This window comes from Boleophthalmus pectinirostris, unplaced genomic scaffold (assembly GCF_026225935.1).
Source record: "Boleophthalmus pectinirostris isolate CB_2022bp ecotype Guang Dong unplaced genomic scaffold, ASM2622593v1 HiC_scaffold_4, whole genome shotgun sequence".
In the NCBI taxonomy this organism is placed as follows: Eukaryota; Metazoa; Chordata; class Actinopteri; order Gobiiformes; family Gobiidae; genus Boleophthalmus; species Boleophthalmus pectinirostris.
Window position 1 is genome coordinate 40,795,064 of NW_026571353.1, and position 18,077 is coordinate 40,813,140.

At 41.0% G+C, this 18,077-nt stretch overlaps 1 protein-coding gene across 1 annotated transcript; it reads right to left on the reverse strand.

The window, feature by feature from the left end:
* Positions 1 to 9,792: 9,792 nt before the first annotated feature.
* On the reverse strand, positions 9,793 to 17,422 carry LOC110159179 (protein NLRC3-like). Its single transcript, XM_055161745.1, has 5 exons — positions 15,913 to 17,422; positions 15,664 to 15,831; positions 15,429 to 15,593; positions 15,292 to 15,338; positions 9,793 to 11,069 (listed from the first exon to the last, which is right to left on the reverse strand). Exons 1-5 carry the CDS (start codon positions 17,274 to 17,276, stop codon positions 10,501 to 10,503), a joined length of 2,313 nt encoding a protein of 770 aa, XP_055017720.1. The 5' UTR covers positions 17,277 to 17,422; the 3' UTR covers positions 9,793 to 10,500.
* Between the last annotated feature and the right edge of the window lie 655 nt (positions 17,423 to 18,077).

Here is an 18,077-nt window from a genome sequence, read left to right on the forward strand (position 1 = left end):
ATGTATTTGTGTATTTATATTTTTAATTAATTTCTATTCAACAAAATAGTAGATTATTTTAGTCTGTGGCGTTATTTAAATATTTATTCAGTTTAGACCAAGAGAGTCAAACTCAAATTCACAAAGGCCAAAATTAAAACTGGGACTAAGTTGTGAGCCAAATATCTGCTTTTTTTCTCTTCTTTCGAGATATGTAATTTAAAATCTTTTCTTATTAAAATAAATGTTTAATAATAGTTTTGCTTAAACATTGAATCCAGAACAAACAGAATATAAAATAATAACAAAATTTTAAATAAATCATGTCTCTATAGTTGATCTGTGTGCAGCGGCAGCTCTAATACATGTTTGATATGATCTCAGAGGCCAAATATAATTATATCACAGCCCAAATTTGGCCCCCCGGCCTGACTTTGACATGTCTGGCACAGGGTGATCAGAATTTCAAAGTTAAAAACAGGGACATTACCAGTTTTTTGGTGGTTGGTAATAATAAAATTGTGAAACGAGTGCGTGATTAAGGAAAACTGTTCTGCAGCGATCATTCATGAGTCAGTACAGTCACATTTTCATTGTGTTTTGGTCGTTTTCAAGCAGATTTTTTGTATTTTCCCAAAACAAATGACAATTTAAGTCTCTCTTTATGTTGTCAAGGATCAGATTGGTCAAAAATGTGACATTTCTTGTATAAAACTTTGTATAAATCTGCTGGGACAGGAGACACGGGCTCCTATTTTCTTTTGGCCAAATCAAAAAATCTGACGTGTTAGAAAAGCGATACTAAAAAGTGTCGGAAAACCAGCACGTCTAAATAGAGGCCTGTCGTAATGAAGGGATGTCGGAACAGGCGGCGAACCCCGATCAACTTTTACTCAAGTAAGAGTACTTCTACTTCAAACAAGAAAACACTCGAGTACGGGTAAATGTTAGAAACAAAAAAAACTATTAGTACAATGTCTTTAAAAAATTCCTCAAGTAAATATAACAGAGTCGGCCCCACCTCTGGAAACTGGTTTATTCCTCAGTTTTGTTTTGTTTTTTTAACAAAGACAAAGTGACAGTGCTTTACTCTGACCTGCAGGGGGCGCAACGCTGAGGGGAAAACGAGCTCCTGAGTTCCGCTTTACAGAATAAACCACGTATTATAACATTAACATTTGTGTAAATAAATCCAGGGCGCATATATCGGGGAGGTTTAAGGTTTAAGGTTGCATCAGGTCTCTCTCAAAACGACCGCCGTGGAGAGCGCGAGCTCAGTCAGAGCGCCCCCTGGCTTTGGGGCTGATGCATTACAGACTGTTTTAAACCAAAAGATTGTAAAGGCAACAAACGGCGCTGTACTTAAAAATGCTACCTGTAAAAAACACAAGCTACCTGCCTGTCTATCTGTACCCTGTTCTATGTAATAGGAATGTCTCAAGTTTTACTGTAATATCATTTATTTTTTTACATTTTTGCAATTTTCGCTTGTTTTTGGTTAAAAAGGGGGTAATTTTTTAAGCTTTCTACCATGTTTACACCTTTGTTCTCTCGTCAAAAACATGCCTGAAGAGATTTTAGCTGCCATCCATGCATGTTTGAGTCATTTAGCGATCTCTCCCGGGCATTATTCAAACCCTCCCTACGTTTAGCGGTGATATTCGGTACGAGGCTCCTCCCACAAGCGACGGTTCTCCACGAATAGACAAAAAAAATGTGATACGAAACTGTACGCGACAGCTTCTCAAACCCGACGCGACGTGCAGGAGTTTCCGTTTGGTAGGACGCTCTGAAGGGGGAGTGGCTTAGCGCGGGGAGCAAAGGTGACATGGTGATCTGTGTCGTGTGTTTGCCGTTAATACCTCATAAAAGTGAAACACCCCCGTTTAATTTCACTGATGCTTCAAGGGCCTGTACCTGATTGCAAGAGTCAGGAACGAGTTTTAGTTTGAATTGTGAGTTTGTTTAGTTTGCACTCTTAAGCCGGACGTACACTCTGCGATTTTTGGCCTTTTTTGAGCCGATTTTTCACTCGTGTGACATCATATGTGTTTTTCAGATCGGGCCAAGTTTTGGCTTAATCATGCGTCGTGCTTCGTGTAGTAAACATGGAGTAACGAGAATAGATTACCGTATTTTTCGGACTATAAGGCGCATTTGAAATTCTTAATTTTCTCAAAAATCGACAGTGCGCCTTATGTATTAATGTTGAGTTGTAATTTGGGCTCCATTTTCTAAGTCTTTTTTTTTTTTTTGTTCTGGTGATGTGTTTGATGAAAACAAAAAATCAAAAATCAAACACTCCAGAGCCTAAGTGTTTTGTATATTAGTTTAAACACCAAAGTTCAGCACAGGTGAATATGGATATGTTTTTGTTTTTCGAATCGGGCCGAATCGGTTTTGGCTTAATCATGCATCGCGCTTCGTGTAGTAAACAGATTACCATATTTTTTTGACTATAAGGTGCACTTAAAATCTTTCATTTTCTCAAAAATTGACCCTCAAAAAGTGTGTTATGTATTAATTCTGGTTGTGTTTATTGACCTCGAACTGGTTTTCTGTGGTACACGATGCTCAAAAATCTGTCAAAATGTTTTAGTATGACTTTGGTAAACTACAAAGCCGCATCGCTTGACGGATTGTCGGAGCATTACGACTACTGAAGTCAGGAACCTCGCTTAGTCGTGTCCTTTAGTCTGACAGAAGCTGAACCGCATCAGCGCACAAGGAGCGAGCACTTATATTTTATGCAAATGAGCCACGTGGTTTTAAGGTTTGTTTCAGTAAAACATAAACAAATGTGCACAAAGTTGCATTAAACACATTATTACTCAGTGGATATTTGAGTCGTCCTCGTAGGAAATAAAAAAACACACTTAAATTTTCCACCCACATTCACATTCATAAAACACATTCACCAAGACAGAGAGACAACGCCAGACGAATACATGCATCACGAATTCCGGACTTTTGGTCATCACACAGTGCATATTGGGAAGGATTTTCTGAAAAAGTGAGCATCAAACTTTGTTTTGTCGTCTCTCCACATACAAAATGTTCACTACAAACTTGGGATGATTTCTTAGTCAGACAAATGTTTCCTTTTTGGTTCTTCCTGTGGATCAATCCTGCCCATCACCTTCACCTTTCACTATTTTTCAATTCCGTTGGGAAGAGAAACAGTTTGAACGGAGGTTTGAGTCACACACATCTGATTCACTTTTGCATTTATGGACTTTCACAAACTTCCAAAACCCATTTCTCGAGCCGTTTTCCTGCTGTTAGGATCCAACAACCACACAATTACGACGTCCGAATCCCAAAACTAAAATATGACAATATCAGAACCAGAAACAAAAGTGATATGGTTCAAAAGACTTGAAAAGATCGACTTTGACAATAGACACATCCCACTGGGAAAACAAACATGGAGGTTTGATGATCACTTTTTTGGAGAATCCTTCCCGAAAGTCCGAAAATTCGTGATGCATGTATTACGCCACGATCTGCCGATGGATCGTGGACGCCTGGGCTAAAGGATCAGTCTCAAGTGTCCTCTGTTTGTTTCTCTTAATGCGCCTTATAATCCGCTGTCTTATGTATGACAATAAACGAGAGACGCCTGATAGTCCGAAAAATATGGTAATACCTCATGACCAGCTGCTGATCGGCAATCGTCGGTCGCAAGAAAATCAAACCTGTTTGAAATCCAGTCGCCTCTCGTGAGGGTTTCGCTCTGTTGACGTCGTTCGTACAATTTGAGATCGTGAATCTTGAGCTGTGAACTTTTAAACCCTGAGATTTGGTCGAACAGTTTGAGCTGGAGCTGAGAGAAACCATTAGTCCTTTCTGATCTGTGTTGTTATAATGTTGTGTTTCCTCATCACAAACAGACCTGGAGTTGTGTTTTTTTTTTGTTTCATTCACACATTTAATGCAGAAAACCTTCACATTTAGATTGAGTTCTTCTATCAAATTAAAAACTCCAAACTTGTCTTTTTAAACTCCACACACCTTCACTAGAATCGTGCGGATTATTTCAGTCCTGGAATTGCCAAAAGGCTCGATTCACGCTCACGTCACAAACCAGGACAACGTTTGGAAACACGCGATGAAAAATTCCGGTGTAGTTCCGACCGAGTGTGATCGTTGGTAAAATGAAGACGGCAGACGTACGAGCTGTTTGGAATCATCTGGAATTTGGCACCCTCATCTTTTTTTCTTTTCTCTCGATTTTGTCAGATTTACGACCGAGAAAGGAGCCCAAAGGAAGTCACATGTTTCCAAACGTCTTCCTGGTTCTCTACAGAAGTAAAGCTAAAAGGAGCTGTTCACTTGAAAACTCCCGCTTCATGACATCACGAGGTGGAACAGAGCGTTTTGAGCTTTGGAGATGTAGACAGACCAAGCGTTACCCAAACATGTGAATGAAACAAAACACAACTCCAGGTCTGTTTTCGATGTGGTTTTGTGTAATGTAGGACCTTTAAACTTTTTTTTTACTCCTTTTGAAAACGCACCATGACGCAGAATTCACACGATTTTTATTAACGACGTGTCTGATTGGATGAAAAAAGGAAAAAGGTGACTCTGCGTAGGTTGTATCTTGACGAGAATGTGTTAAGTATAGGTACAGGCCCTTTGTACGGAAGCCCTGAGCAGCACAAGGAAAAAAAAAAAAAGAAGTAATTTGGGCTCCATTTTCTAAGTTTTGTCTTTTCAAATTTATTGTTTTTTGTGCCAACAATTATTATTTTTTTTTTTACTCTTGATGTGGCTAAGGGGGGTAAAAATCTAAAATCAAACACACAGAGCCTTTTCAAGTATCTTCCCAGTATATATTATTATTATTAATTTATTTTATTTTATTTTTTTGAGTTGTTGGTGCAAAATTGGGCTCCATTTTCTAAGTCTTTTTATTTATTTATTTATTTGTACCAACAGTTTTTAGTTTTTACTGTTGATGTGGCTGATGAAAAAAAAACAAAACAAAATCTAAAATCAAACACTCCAGAGCAAAAAAAAAAAAAAAAAAAAAAAAAAAAAAATCTAAAATCAAGTATTTTCCCAGTATATTGTTATTATTATTATTATTAATAATAATAATAATTGTATTATTTATTTATTTTTTTGAGTTGCTGGTGCAAAATTGGGCTCCATTTTCTAAGTCTTTTTTCTTTTTTTTGTACCAACAGTTTTTTGTTTTGTTTTTTACTGGTGATGTGGCTGATGAAAAAAACAAAACAAAATCTAAAATCAAACACTCCAGAGCAAGAGTTTTCCCGGATGATGAATATAATTTTTTATGATTTTATTTATTTATTTATTTTTATTTATTTTATTTTTTTATTGAGTTGTTGGTGGGGGAAAAAAAATAATTTGGGCTTTTTTTTGTGTACCAGCAGTATTTTTATTTTATTTTTATTTTTTTTATTATACTGTTGATGTGTTTGATGAAAACAAAAAATTGAAAATCAAACACCAAAGTTCAGCACAGGTGAATATGTATGAATTTGAATATAAATATGTTTTGGGGTTTTTTTTTGAGTTGTTGGTGCAAAAAAAAAAAAAAAAAAGGGCAAGAATTTTATTTTATTTTTTTTTCTTTGGGAGCTGTTAATGAAAAAAAAATTGAGTCCAAATTTCATGTTTCTTTTTTTTTCTTTTTTCTTTTTTTGCTTGCCGCTCAGGGTTTCCATACCTTTGAAAGAGCAAACTGTAATTTACTTTTTTGTCATTTTCTCTCATTCTGACTGATCTCTCTGCAATGTTTCTTACTCTACACATAAGCCTGAAGTTATTATAAATGTAAACAGATTTCTTGGTCATTTTGTGCCAATGTCCTACCTGATATCCCCCCTTCAGTCTGTTCTTCCGTTGTGTCTTGAATGTAAAGTCCTGCTGAGACTCCAGAACCTCAGAATATACTGTGTCTTTGAACAAACTTTGAATCAAACTGGGAAGAGCACGGCGCCCCCTGGTGTCCGGCTGAGGTGCAGTGTCTCTTAAACGCATCGGAGTGAAATTTACGCAAAAACTGGACGATCTGAAGACACGATAAAGGTTCTGTATTACGCAAAGTGGATTCTTGTGAGGGTTAAGACGGGTTATAATGTTGTTACTCGAGAACAGAGCTGGAGTTTTGTTTTTGTTTCATTCACATGTTTGAGTAACACTTTATTATTCGTCTGTTTACATCTCCAAAGCTCCAAACGCTCTTTTCCTCTTTGTGATGTCATGAAGCGGGAGTTTTCATGTTTTTCACCTTTAAATCAGTAGAAAATGGCGATTCCGGGGTTGAAATTATCCAGAGATTCTAGTGAAGGTGTGTGGAGTTTAAAAACACGGTGGAGCACTTCCAGGCAGAAGTGGGACCTGCAAGTTGTGACTTGGACTTGACTTGATAAAATAGACTAAGGCTCCGCTCAGACTGCAGCCTGAAGTGACCCAAATCAGATTTTTTAGGCTGCATCATTTGGCCCAAATGTCAGAAATTCAACTTGTCCCCAACTTTAAAATGTGACAAAACCAAATAAAAGAAAATCTGTGGAATATTTGCCCAACTGAATAAAATCTACTGGGTTCACCAAGACTCTTAAGTTCCATCCTAACAGTGTCCATGAGAATCTGGCAGAAAAATCAGTTTTTCTCAAATAACTTAAAAATAATGCTTTTGTTTTTTGTTTGTTTTTAGATAAAAAAAATAATATATATATATATATATATATATATATATATATATATTTTTTTTATTATTATTATTAATAATAATAATTATTATCATTATTATTATTATTTATTTTTTTATTTTTTTTATAATAATTGCTTGTTTAAGGTCCTTGAAGTCCCAAAGAAATCAGATGTTTGCTACATCTCAGAAACTAATGGTGACAGAGACATAAAACTGAACCAAATGATCCACAATGTTCATATTTATATTTAACTTGCATTGATACTATTGGGCTAAATGAATTATTTTTGATGTTATTAAAGAGAAACAGATTTTTCATCTCAGATTTAAATCTTCTGCAGACACTAAACTTCAGAGGCTTGATGGACCCAGTAAACATCATTGACAAGAGTAAAAAATGGATACGAGGTACAGATTGATTTTCCAAAGTGACTCGAGACTCGACTTGGATTTATGGGCCGGTGACTCGAGACTCGACTTGGACTCGACTTGGATTTATGGGCCAGTGACTCGAGACTCGACTTGGACCCGACTTGGATTTGACTTGGATTTATGGACCAGCGACTCGAGACTTGACTTGGACTTGACTTGGACTTATGGACCAGTGACTCGAGACTCGACTTGGACTTGACTTGGATTTATGCTCCAGTGACTTGAGACTCGACTTGGACTTGCCTGTGTTTGCGTTTGACTTGGGACTTGACTCGGACTCGAGGTCAAAGACTTAAGGCTCCCAAAAACAACGACTTGGTTCCTCTGTTTTCTGTGTAACCTCATGACATCACAAGGTGGAACGGGGTGTTAAATGTGTGTGAATGAAACAAAACCCAACTCCAGGTTTTTGTGACGAGGAAACGATTTTAGAACATAGAAAATATTGTATTTTAAAACTTGCCCTTTAAATATGATAAAAATGAACTTTAAACATTTAAGGTTAAGAACGCTGGTTAAAAACAGGGTCAAAAATACTAAATTAATGCAAGATCTACGACGAGTTTTTTCTAAGGACGGTGGAGAAGGCCCCTACCTCACTTCCTGTTCCTACCTCTTAGTCCCGCCCCCGTATATGCATAAGCTCCTCCCTCTCTACCTCTAAGCCCCGCCCCCGTCCGTGTTTGGCTCAGCTGCATGTCAACAGCTACGACCTCAACAATAAAACGTTTATCAGTCTCACCCTCGTCTCTTGCTTTATTTCTTCAGAACCTCAGTGGTTGTGAGTCGGAGTCCTGCACCGGGTTTTAAAGGTTGTATGGAGGATTTTTTTTGTTTCAAATTGTCAGTGAAAGTTTAAAATACCATTACAGAGACGCAGCAGCCTTGGAATTATGATGACCAAAAAAAAAAAAGAATGAAGATCGCGCGCCGACGAGTCACTTTGATTGACAACCTGACAGCCAATAGAAAATGAGGCAGCCTTGTTTTCTATTGGCTGATGTTTATCTGGCCTCACTACATCCTCAGTTGGTAGATTTTCATTCTTTTTTTTTGGTCGTCATAATTCCAAAGCTGCTGCGTCTCTGTAATGGTATTTTAAACTTTCACTGACAATTTGAAACAAAAACAAAAAAATCCTCCATACAACCTTTAACGTTCTGGAGTTTTCCAGGCGGATCAGGAGAATCAAATGAACGACGAACGGGAGAAATATACTAGACGTGGACCAGACTGAGAGAGACTTTAGTGTTTTTATTACACTGTGTTTCTGGTTTAGTCCTGGTTTAGTCCTGGTTTAGTCCTGGTTCAGTCCTGGTTCAGTCCTGGTTCGGTCCTGGTTTAGTCCTGGTTCTGTCCTGGTTTAGTCCTGGTTTAGTCCTGGTTCTGTCCTGGTTCAGTCCTGGTTTAGTCCTGGTTCAGTCCTGGTTCAGTCCTGGTTCTGTCCTGGTTCAGTCCTGGTTCAGTCCTGGTTTAGTCCTGGTTCTGGTTCAGTCCTGGTTCAGTCCTGGTTTAGTCCTGGTTTAGACCTGGTTTAGACCTGGTGTAATCTAAAAGTCCTGGCATTTGTAAAAAAAAAAAAAAAAAAAAAAAAAAAAAGCAGGAGAAGAGCCTCTTCTCCAGGCCAAACACGAGTCAGTGTGTGGAAAAAATGATATATCTCTTGATGATAAATAATTAATCCATTTGTGAAGCTCGATGAGTTTTTGGAATACAGAGAAAGGTTTAGTTTTGTTTCAGTAGATATGGACGAGGTCTAGACCTGCACTGATCAGACACCAACAGCAGCATGTCCCTCCAACCTCAGACCTTCTCTCCATCTCCAGAACATCTGAGCTCTGAGGATTTATACAGAAATACACGTTACATACAAACAACAAACATTATGTGTATATATATATATATATATATATATATATATATATATATATATATATATATATATATATATATATATATATATATATACACACACACACACACACACACACACAGTTCACGGTTCATTCCTGGTTTAGTAATGGTTTTAGTCCTGGTTTAGCTCAAAATGTGAAAACAGGAAAATCCCGCCGTGTAATCCATTTATTTCAACAAAGTAACTGTAATCCAATTACCACTCACTGAAACAGTAACTGTAACTGAATACAGTTACTCATAATTTGTACTCTGATTACATAACTCTGGTACATGTAATCTGTTACTCCCCAACACTGCCGATAAGTCTTCAAACTTCCCACCTTCCGAACAAAGGATAAGCAGGTGTGAGAGAGAACGATTAAAACTAAATGAAACGAGTTAAAACCAATTTAACCTTAACCCCTTCAATATATTTACTGCATCCACGAACAGACGACAACCAGGTGGAAGAGAGAGAGAAGGTCTACAGGCCCCCAGCTGCCAATGATGTGGCCATTGACCCATTCCAAAAAAAAAACAAAAAAACAACACAATGAAAAACCACACCCATTAAAGTAGCAGAGGATGATACCATTACTCCTGTTACATTTACACATGTTCATGATGCTCTGAGTCTAAAGTGGAACTCACATTCATTTACACAAAGAAACACTGAGACAAATCTTTCCATTATATACATTTCCATCACAGATACAAGTCCACTCAGAGTAAACAATAAACACACACACACAAACATGCTTTTATTTTAGTTTATTTTTGGCTTAAACGTATAAAACAATATTTGCATTAGAGTTGCATGTTTACAGCTTCATCATGAACACTTGGCCAGGAGCCTCTCAGTGAAGAGACGGTTCGGTTTCCACAAAAAAATTAAAAATAAAAAAAGCTATAATTTTTCTCAGCTGCCCACGTCCTAACACCATGAGCTAATCTTCCACTGGTCCACCGGCACTGAAGTTTGGTATTTACAGTAACATACTGGAAAAACACTTGGTTGTTGTTTTTTTGGTGACTTGGTGAAAAAAAAACACACTTAGAAAATAGAGCCCAAATGACCTGCCTCTTTTTTCTCTCTCTCTCTTGCCTCTCAGGGCTTCCATAATAATCTATAACACACATGGGTCATTTTGTTATCACTTTAAATTGCAATATTGATCTAAAACAACTTTTAAAAAATGATTTTGCTCTCATCACAACAAAGAGCCACACACTGTCTGCTCCTGTCTGCTGCACATTACTCTACTGTTTTTTTATTTGTGCAAAACTGACTACACGATGCTGCTGAACCATACACATATATAAGAAAAATAGAAATGTAACTTCACACTTAAATACAGGAGATTAAAGACTCAAACATGCATGTATCACTCTCTGTGCAGAGGATCAGTGTGAAGGGAAACAACTATAACATGTTTAAAAGCTCAGAATAGATCACTAAATTAAGTGGACTAACACCACCGGCAAAACAACGAATGACATGTTCAGTTTATCAGAGACACAGAGGAGCCTGGAGCGCTCAGGCCGAACCCCGGACACAGCGGCTCTGTGAAGGTGGAGCTGAAGGTGTGGAGATGGAACAGTCCTCCTTCAGAGAAGACCCTGTAGAAGGACAGAGAGCCAGCCTCCGAGTCCAGGTACACGCCCACGCCGCCCGAAGCCCCGCCTATTTTATCTGAGGACACGGCCGTCTCATCTGAGCTGTGGGACATGGCCAAGGTCTCTGTGTTGTCGTGACACGCGTAGAACCCTGTGTCATTAATCCTCAGACTCCAGGACTGATGACTCTGTCCAAACTTCTCCTCTGTGTCTCCTGTGGGTCTGTACGTCACTGCCACGTCCACCCAGCCCCTCCACTGCACCTCCCAGAAACAGCGCCCCCTCAGGCCAGACGAGCTCAGGACCTGAGGCCAGAGGAGGAACCTGTCCTCATGATCTGGACTCTGCTCTTCCTCCTGCTCCTCGTCCTCCTCATGTGTCACTGTGAGTCTGTCTGCAGACACCACGAGTCTCCTGTGAGCTGAGTTTGGATCCAGAGACACGTCACACAAATCTGAAGGAAACAAACATCAAAAACAAATTGTAACATAGAAGTGGCTCCACTTGATTGGTTAAAATCAAATCCACAACAACAGTTTGAGTTCATGCGACAACAGAAGAACATTCTAGAATCCCTCTGGTGCAAAACTGAAGTCAGAAATCTGTGGTGGAATAGATATATATGATAAAACTTTATAATAACTAGGGGTGTGCAAAAATATTGAAATATCGATATATCGTATCGCTTAATGTGATGATACAGTATCGATATCGTGGGCTGCTGTATCAATATATCACCAAGAGTATTTTTTGGCATATTTTACTAAATTATTTTGTTACAGTGCTACAGTTTTGGTGCTTGTTTAGAGGAAAGAAACTTTTTTATGCAAGACATTTGACATTTTCACTGTTTTAATGAATAAAATCTTTGTGTTTCATATGAACTTTGCACAAAAAGTGGTTGAACAAAGACTTTTAGTATCACAGACATGATTTAGCCTTTATTTTTATTGAACTGTATCGAATCGATTTGAAATATATTGTAATGAATCGAAAGTGCACCGTATCGAAATATGTATCGTATCGTGGCCTTTGTATCGAGGTATGTATCGTATCTGCAACTTCTTAATGATACCAGCTCTAATAATAACTACACCTTATTTAGCCTTAATAAAGCATGAACAAAGACTTAATTAATAATGAACAAAGATTTAATTAATAATGATTCACGCTTAGTAAATGCTTAATAAAGCATAATTCATCTTCATTTTAGAAAAGCTCTCAAAAAGACTTAACAGATAACAGCTGCCTGAATGATCATTGCATTATTAGTAAATCATTCTCTCATACTTTATTAATGATTAATAAATGCTCAAATGGTTAGTTCATGAGTAATTAAGTATGAAATAATTATGATTAACTATTTACAGCACAGGAAAATTAAGTGCAAGTGCTAATTAAGGTAGTAATTAAGGACTTACTAAGCGTGAATCATTATTAAGTCTTTGTTCATTATTAATTAAGTCTTTGTTCATGCTTTATTAAGGCTAAATAAGGTGTAGTTATTATAAAGTATTTTGTCCTGGTTTATGGTTCATATCTCCGTCGTTACTTGGCCTGTTCTCGTAAAACAAAACCTGACTCAATGTTCAATATCCTCTTAGTCAGAAAAAATAAACTAAAGTAAAATCAGTTTCTCACAGAGGTTTCACAGAGTGCTGAAGTTGAGTGGTGATTTGGGGGATTCAGTAACAGTTCTGGACATGAGGTGTGGGAGTCGCTCTCAGGGGCCACCTAAAGGCTTTGGGGCCCTATGCAGCAGTTTAGGTTAAGTTCACACTGAAACGAATCACCGTATCACCGTGTCGGAAATGATTTGCGTCCAGACACGTCATTTCTGTGTCCGCAGGTCTTCTCTATCCACACAGTTTTGAGCATATTTGTTTACGTTTTACAGAAATGAAACTTAAAACCACATGACTCTTTTGCATAAACCAAGTGCTCAAAAAAACAGCTCGCTTCTTTTACGCTGATGCGGTTCAGCTTCTGTCGGACTAAAGGACACGACTCAGTGGAATATGCAATGTTGGGAAGTTTACTTTTAAAATGTATTCCCCTACAGATTACAGATTACATACACCAAAATGTAGTTTGTAACGTAATCCATTAAATTACTTAAAGTGAGTAATGTAATCTGAATACTTTGGATTACTTGATTTGCTGCACAGAAACAAAGATGAGGAAATCTTCACATAAGATTTTATTTTGCTAAAAGACAGTAAAAAACCCAGACTTTCCTTAAGGTATTAAAAATATTATTGATAGAATGCATGGTTTAATCCTGTTAAATCCTGTTTTAGACCTGGTTTAGACCTGGTTTGGAACTGGTTTAGACCTGGTTTTAGACCTGGTTTAGTGCAACAAAAAAACAACAAAAAAGGGAATAGCCCAAAGTGTGAAAACAGGAAAATACCGCAATGTAATCCATTTATTTCAACCAAGTAACTGTAATCCAATTACCACTCACTGAAACTGTAACTGTAACTGTAACTGAATACAGTTACTCATCATTTGTACTCTGATTACATAACTCCGGTACATGTAATCTGTTACTCCCCAACACTGGGAATATGAGTGTTCTTTCTGTGACAGAGGGGTGTTCTGCTGATGGTGAGTCTGTTCTGTGTTTCTGTCGCCTTGGAGATGGTTCATGTGAAACTTTTATACATCTGCAGGTTGTACACACAGACCTATAGAGCTCCGGGCGCTGACGTCATACCGGCTCATCAGGCACAAGGTGTCGCCATTTTGGCAGTAATCGGCAGATCGGCAGACTCGCACTGTACGACTCCAGCGCAATAACAGATTGTTCTCCAGACGCAGCCGCGATTCATTTCCGAATTATTTTGCCAACAATTTTCCAATACAGATAAGTAATACACAAAGATCAGAGCAAGAACCAATGTGCGAACGTGTGGCTCCAAAGTAGCAAACAGCATTTGTTATTTTAGGCTTATAATTAACCAAATAATTTTATGGAAATAGGCAATAGCTTATTCAATTGATTCAACTTTAAAAATGTCCTGCTTTTAGCCTAGTGTGAGAAATGCTACAGTCGGACTAGATCCAAACCAGAGTCCTGAACCAGCGGGAGAAGCTCCGGTTCAGGCCGGGCTCAGAGGAGCTACAGCGGGGAGTGGTGTCAGGAGCCTTGGACTGACAAGAACGTTCCCCAGGAACCAAGATCGCGGAGGTCGGACGCTCAGAACAACATATAACCCACCAAACTATTCACGCTTCTGTCCGGATGCTTTGCATCACCTCGGAACCAGCCGCAGTTCTTGACCGCCGGAGTGAACTGTCCAGACCTGTAGTCCACAGTGCATTCTCGCTTTTCCTGCACGGAACCAGCGTGCAGACGATGACACGGAACAGCTCAGACCCAGTCCATCAAGCACTGGTCTTGCTCGCTACCGTCTGGAACCAGCACATGGAGGACGGAGCCTCCGGACCAAGGACCAGACCGCAGACCCCGTCCTGAGGGATCTGAGCTGCGGTGACCGGTTAGTGCTCCTCTTTATCGCTGTTGCTGCTGCTGTTACCTGTGCTTTTGTGTTTTACGAGTTCATGATGACTCTTGAGATGAGGATGTCCCGTGGTCTTAACAGGGAACATCTGTGTTGATAATTGGAGGTATCGCTGTTCTACCAGGAAACAGAGGCATGTCAATCGGACCAATTTTGGTTCATTTGGCGATGTACTGCGGATCTGGGACGTCTTCTTCAGCGGAAATATTTTTAAAAAACACCCCCGGGGCATTATACGGTCAATGTTTAATCCATTTCATTTTGATCTGAAGCTCAATGTCTTGTGAATTAAAGTGAGTCTCCGATGGCTTGAAAGCTTCAGCGGTGGCGCTATCCATTTTTACTGCCAAAATGGCGGCCCGCCCATCGTGAGTCACGTGGGGTCCGGAGCTCTATAGAACTCTACTTCGCCCTTAAACGCAAAACCACCTGAAACACTAGTAAGTTGCAGCAGCCGATTTTGAGCCGAGGAAGATGGCAAACATAAAAACAGTCTTTTCGTGGACCATTTACTTGCAAGTAGTTCTAGCTCTGCTGTTTCCCGTTTGTCTCTGGTTTGTTTAAACTGTTTTCCACAATAGGGTCACATGATCGATGTCACGAACCCAGAGAATCAGAAGGAGCGAGTCACAGTGACGTGGTCCAATAAGGACGTGACTCGAGCTCCTGCATCAGAGTATCAGTGTTTTCAGGCGTCCACACAGTCAAGGATCAGATCTGGACCAACATGAATTCGTGGGAGCTGAAGACACCAGATCGTTCCGTCTCTGGGGCCATTTTCCGTAGGATCAGTGTGAACGAACACTGCACCCACAACCAAAACGACTCGAATACGAACTAGTGTGGACGAGGCCTTTGTTTGCTGATATGGAAGGACCAGCCCTGGTTAAAAAAAATTCAACCTCTTAAAAATAATATGGCAGGTTTGGGAGGCTTAAAAATATCTCCACCTGAAAATATGAAATCATCAAATTGTAGAACATGAACAGGACCTACAGAATCCTTTCTAAGCACAACAAAAACAGCTGTAGTTTTCTTACAACTTAGTTTTTTTGTTTGGATCAGATTTATGAACAACTTGGAAACAAACTCTGATCTGTTTTAACTGGACTAAAGTGTGACTACAAACAAATGTAAGACAGAACTCACACTTCCTCAGACCCGGAACCATCCACTGTTCTCCTGCAGGATCCAACCTGAAACACACAGACACTTACGACATTAAACTCTAAACTCTAAACTATCAAACCTTTGATTGTGGGTGTGACTGGGCAGTGTGGTCTCACCTGACAGACAGCAGGGGGCGCTGGTCCTGTAGAGCGCTCAGGAGCTTTGCTGAGGGTCCTGGATGGTTGTAGCTCAGGTCGAACTCTCTGAGGTGGGAGGGGACGGAGCTCAGAGCTGAGGCCAGAGCAGCGCCGCCGCTCTCTGACACCAGACATCCAGACAGACTAAAGACACAGCAGCAGGGATTAATGTGGACACAATGGGACAGTATTAGACCATTACAGACCACCTCACCTGAGCGTCTCCAGTCTGCAGGGGGCGCTCTTCAGCCCAGAACACAGCAGCTCCACTCCTGAGTCCTGGAGGTCGTTGTTACTGAGATCCAGATGTGTGAGACTGGAGGAGCTGAGGACTGAGGCCAGAGGAGCACAGCTGAGCTCCGTCAGGTTACAGCTGGACAGACTGAGGAGAGAAAACTTTCATTTCATTTCACAGTTTGGTGTTGACTCAATTTGAACTGTGAATTAAAATCCTGGTACTGACATGGACGTGGTGGAGGTTTTGATCACCAGCAGCAGCTGCCGAAGAGCTCGTTCTGAACAGCCATATTTCCTCAGGTCAAACTCGTCCAGGTCTGAGTCTGAGGACAGTAAGAGGAAGGCCACAGCCGACCAGTCCGCATGAGTCAGAGGGATCTCACACAGCCAGCCTCTTCTCATGAAGCTCTGGACCTCCTCCACCAGGCTGCGGTCATGGAGTTCGTAGAGGCAGTGGAACAGGTTCATGCTCCTCTCTGCAGACACACCTCCATTGAGCTTCTCCTTGATGTATTCCACTGTCTCCTGATTGTCCCGGTCACTTCCTGTGTGAGTCAGCAGACCCTGCAGCAGCCTCTGATTGGTCGGCAGAGACAGCCCCAGGAGGAAGCGCAGGAACAGGTCCAGGTGTCCGTTTGGACTCTGTAAGGTCTGGTCCACAGCAGAGCGGTAGAAGTCTGCCTCAGGGTCTGGACTCTCAGAGGAGTGAGGTGAGGACAGAAGGTCCACTCCAGAGCTGAAGAAGGTCTGATGGACGTGAAGAGCCGCCAGAAACTCCTGCACACTCAGATGGATGAAGCAGTAGACCTTGTCCTGGTACAGGCCTGGCTCCTCTCTAAAGATCTGTGTGAACACTCCGGAGTACACTGAGGCCGCTGCAGCGTCCAGCCCACACTCGCTCAGGTCACTCTCGTAGAAGATCAGGTTTCCTTTCTGCAGCTGCTCAAAGGCCAATTTCCCCAGAGACTTCACCATCTCCCTGGTCTCTGGAGTCCAGGCCAGTCCTGCCTCAGGTTCTCTCTTGTATTTGACGTTCTTCTGTTTAATCTGGACCTTCAGGAAGTGGATGTATAGGTTGGTCAGAGTCTTGGGCAGAACTTCAGGCATTTCTCTCATAATGTTCTCCAGGACTGTGGAGAGGATCCAGCAGAAGATCGGGAGGTGACACATGATGTGGAGGCTGCGAGAAGTCTTGATGTGGGAGATGACGTCTGTGGACTTGTGTTCATCTCTGAACCTCTTCCTGAAGTACTGCTCCTTCTGTGGGTCGGTGAACCCTCTGACCTCTGTCACCATGGAGACGCACTCAGCAGGGATCTGATTGGCCGCGGCGGGTCGTGTGGTTATCCAGAGGCGAGCGGAGGGAAGCAGGCTCCCCCTGATGAGGTTCACCAGCAGCACGTGCACTGAGGTGGACTCTGTGGGGTCGCTCAGGACCCGGGTTCGGCCGAAGTCCAGAGGAAGTCTGCACTCGTCCAGACCGTCAAAGATGAAGAGCACCTGGAGGTCTTCAAAGCTGCAGAGATCTTTGGATGGACTGAAGAAGTGGTGCAGCAGCTCCACCAGGCTGAACTGTGACTCTGAGCACATTGAGCTCTCTGAAAGTGAACGGGAACAGCAGCTGGAGGTCCTGGTGGGCCCGGCCTTCAGCCCAGTCCAGACTCAACTTCTGAGTCAGCACTGTTTTCCCGATGCCGGCCACGCCCTTCGTCAGCACCGTCCTGATTGGCCCCTGTGAGTCAGGAGGCCCTTTAAACATGTCTTCACATGTGATTGTCGTTTCTGCTGGTTTCATGGAGAAGTTCTCGATGCTGATGACCTCATGTTCTTGGTTGACTCCTGCGGTCCCTCCCTCTGTGATGTAGAGCTCTGTGTAGATCTGGTTTAGGGGGGCGGGGCTTCCTGCTTGAGTCACGCCCTCAAACACACGACTGAACCTCTGCTGCAGATGCCTCCTGAGTCTTTCACTGGGTTGAGGTAAGATGAAGTCCAGCTGAGCCTGAGGATCTTGTGTCGGCGGCTTTGGACTCTGCTCCGATCTGTGGACAGTAAATCAGAATAAGTCAGATGTTTGTAGGTGCAGTGGTACAGTCGTCCCTCGCTATATCACGGTTCACCTTTCGCGGTCTCGCTGTTTCACAGATTTTTTTAAAGTGCAATTCTGCATGCCTTTTTTTTTTTTTTTTTTTTTTTTTACAGTGTATGAACGTGCATTGTGCCCCTCCTGAAGTGTTCACACCAATGAAATGAAGAGCTTTTGGTTCGAATGGAACATTTGTTGTGCACCTTCTGCTGTCGGTGTGAAAAACCCTTTGACAAACTTTACTGATCCACAAGGGAAATGATTTGGACAGCAGACACTTGTTTCACTTGTTCTGGATCATAATTCAC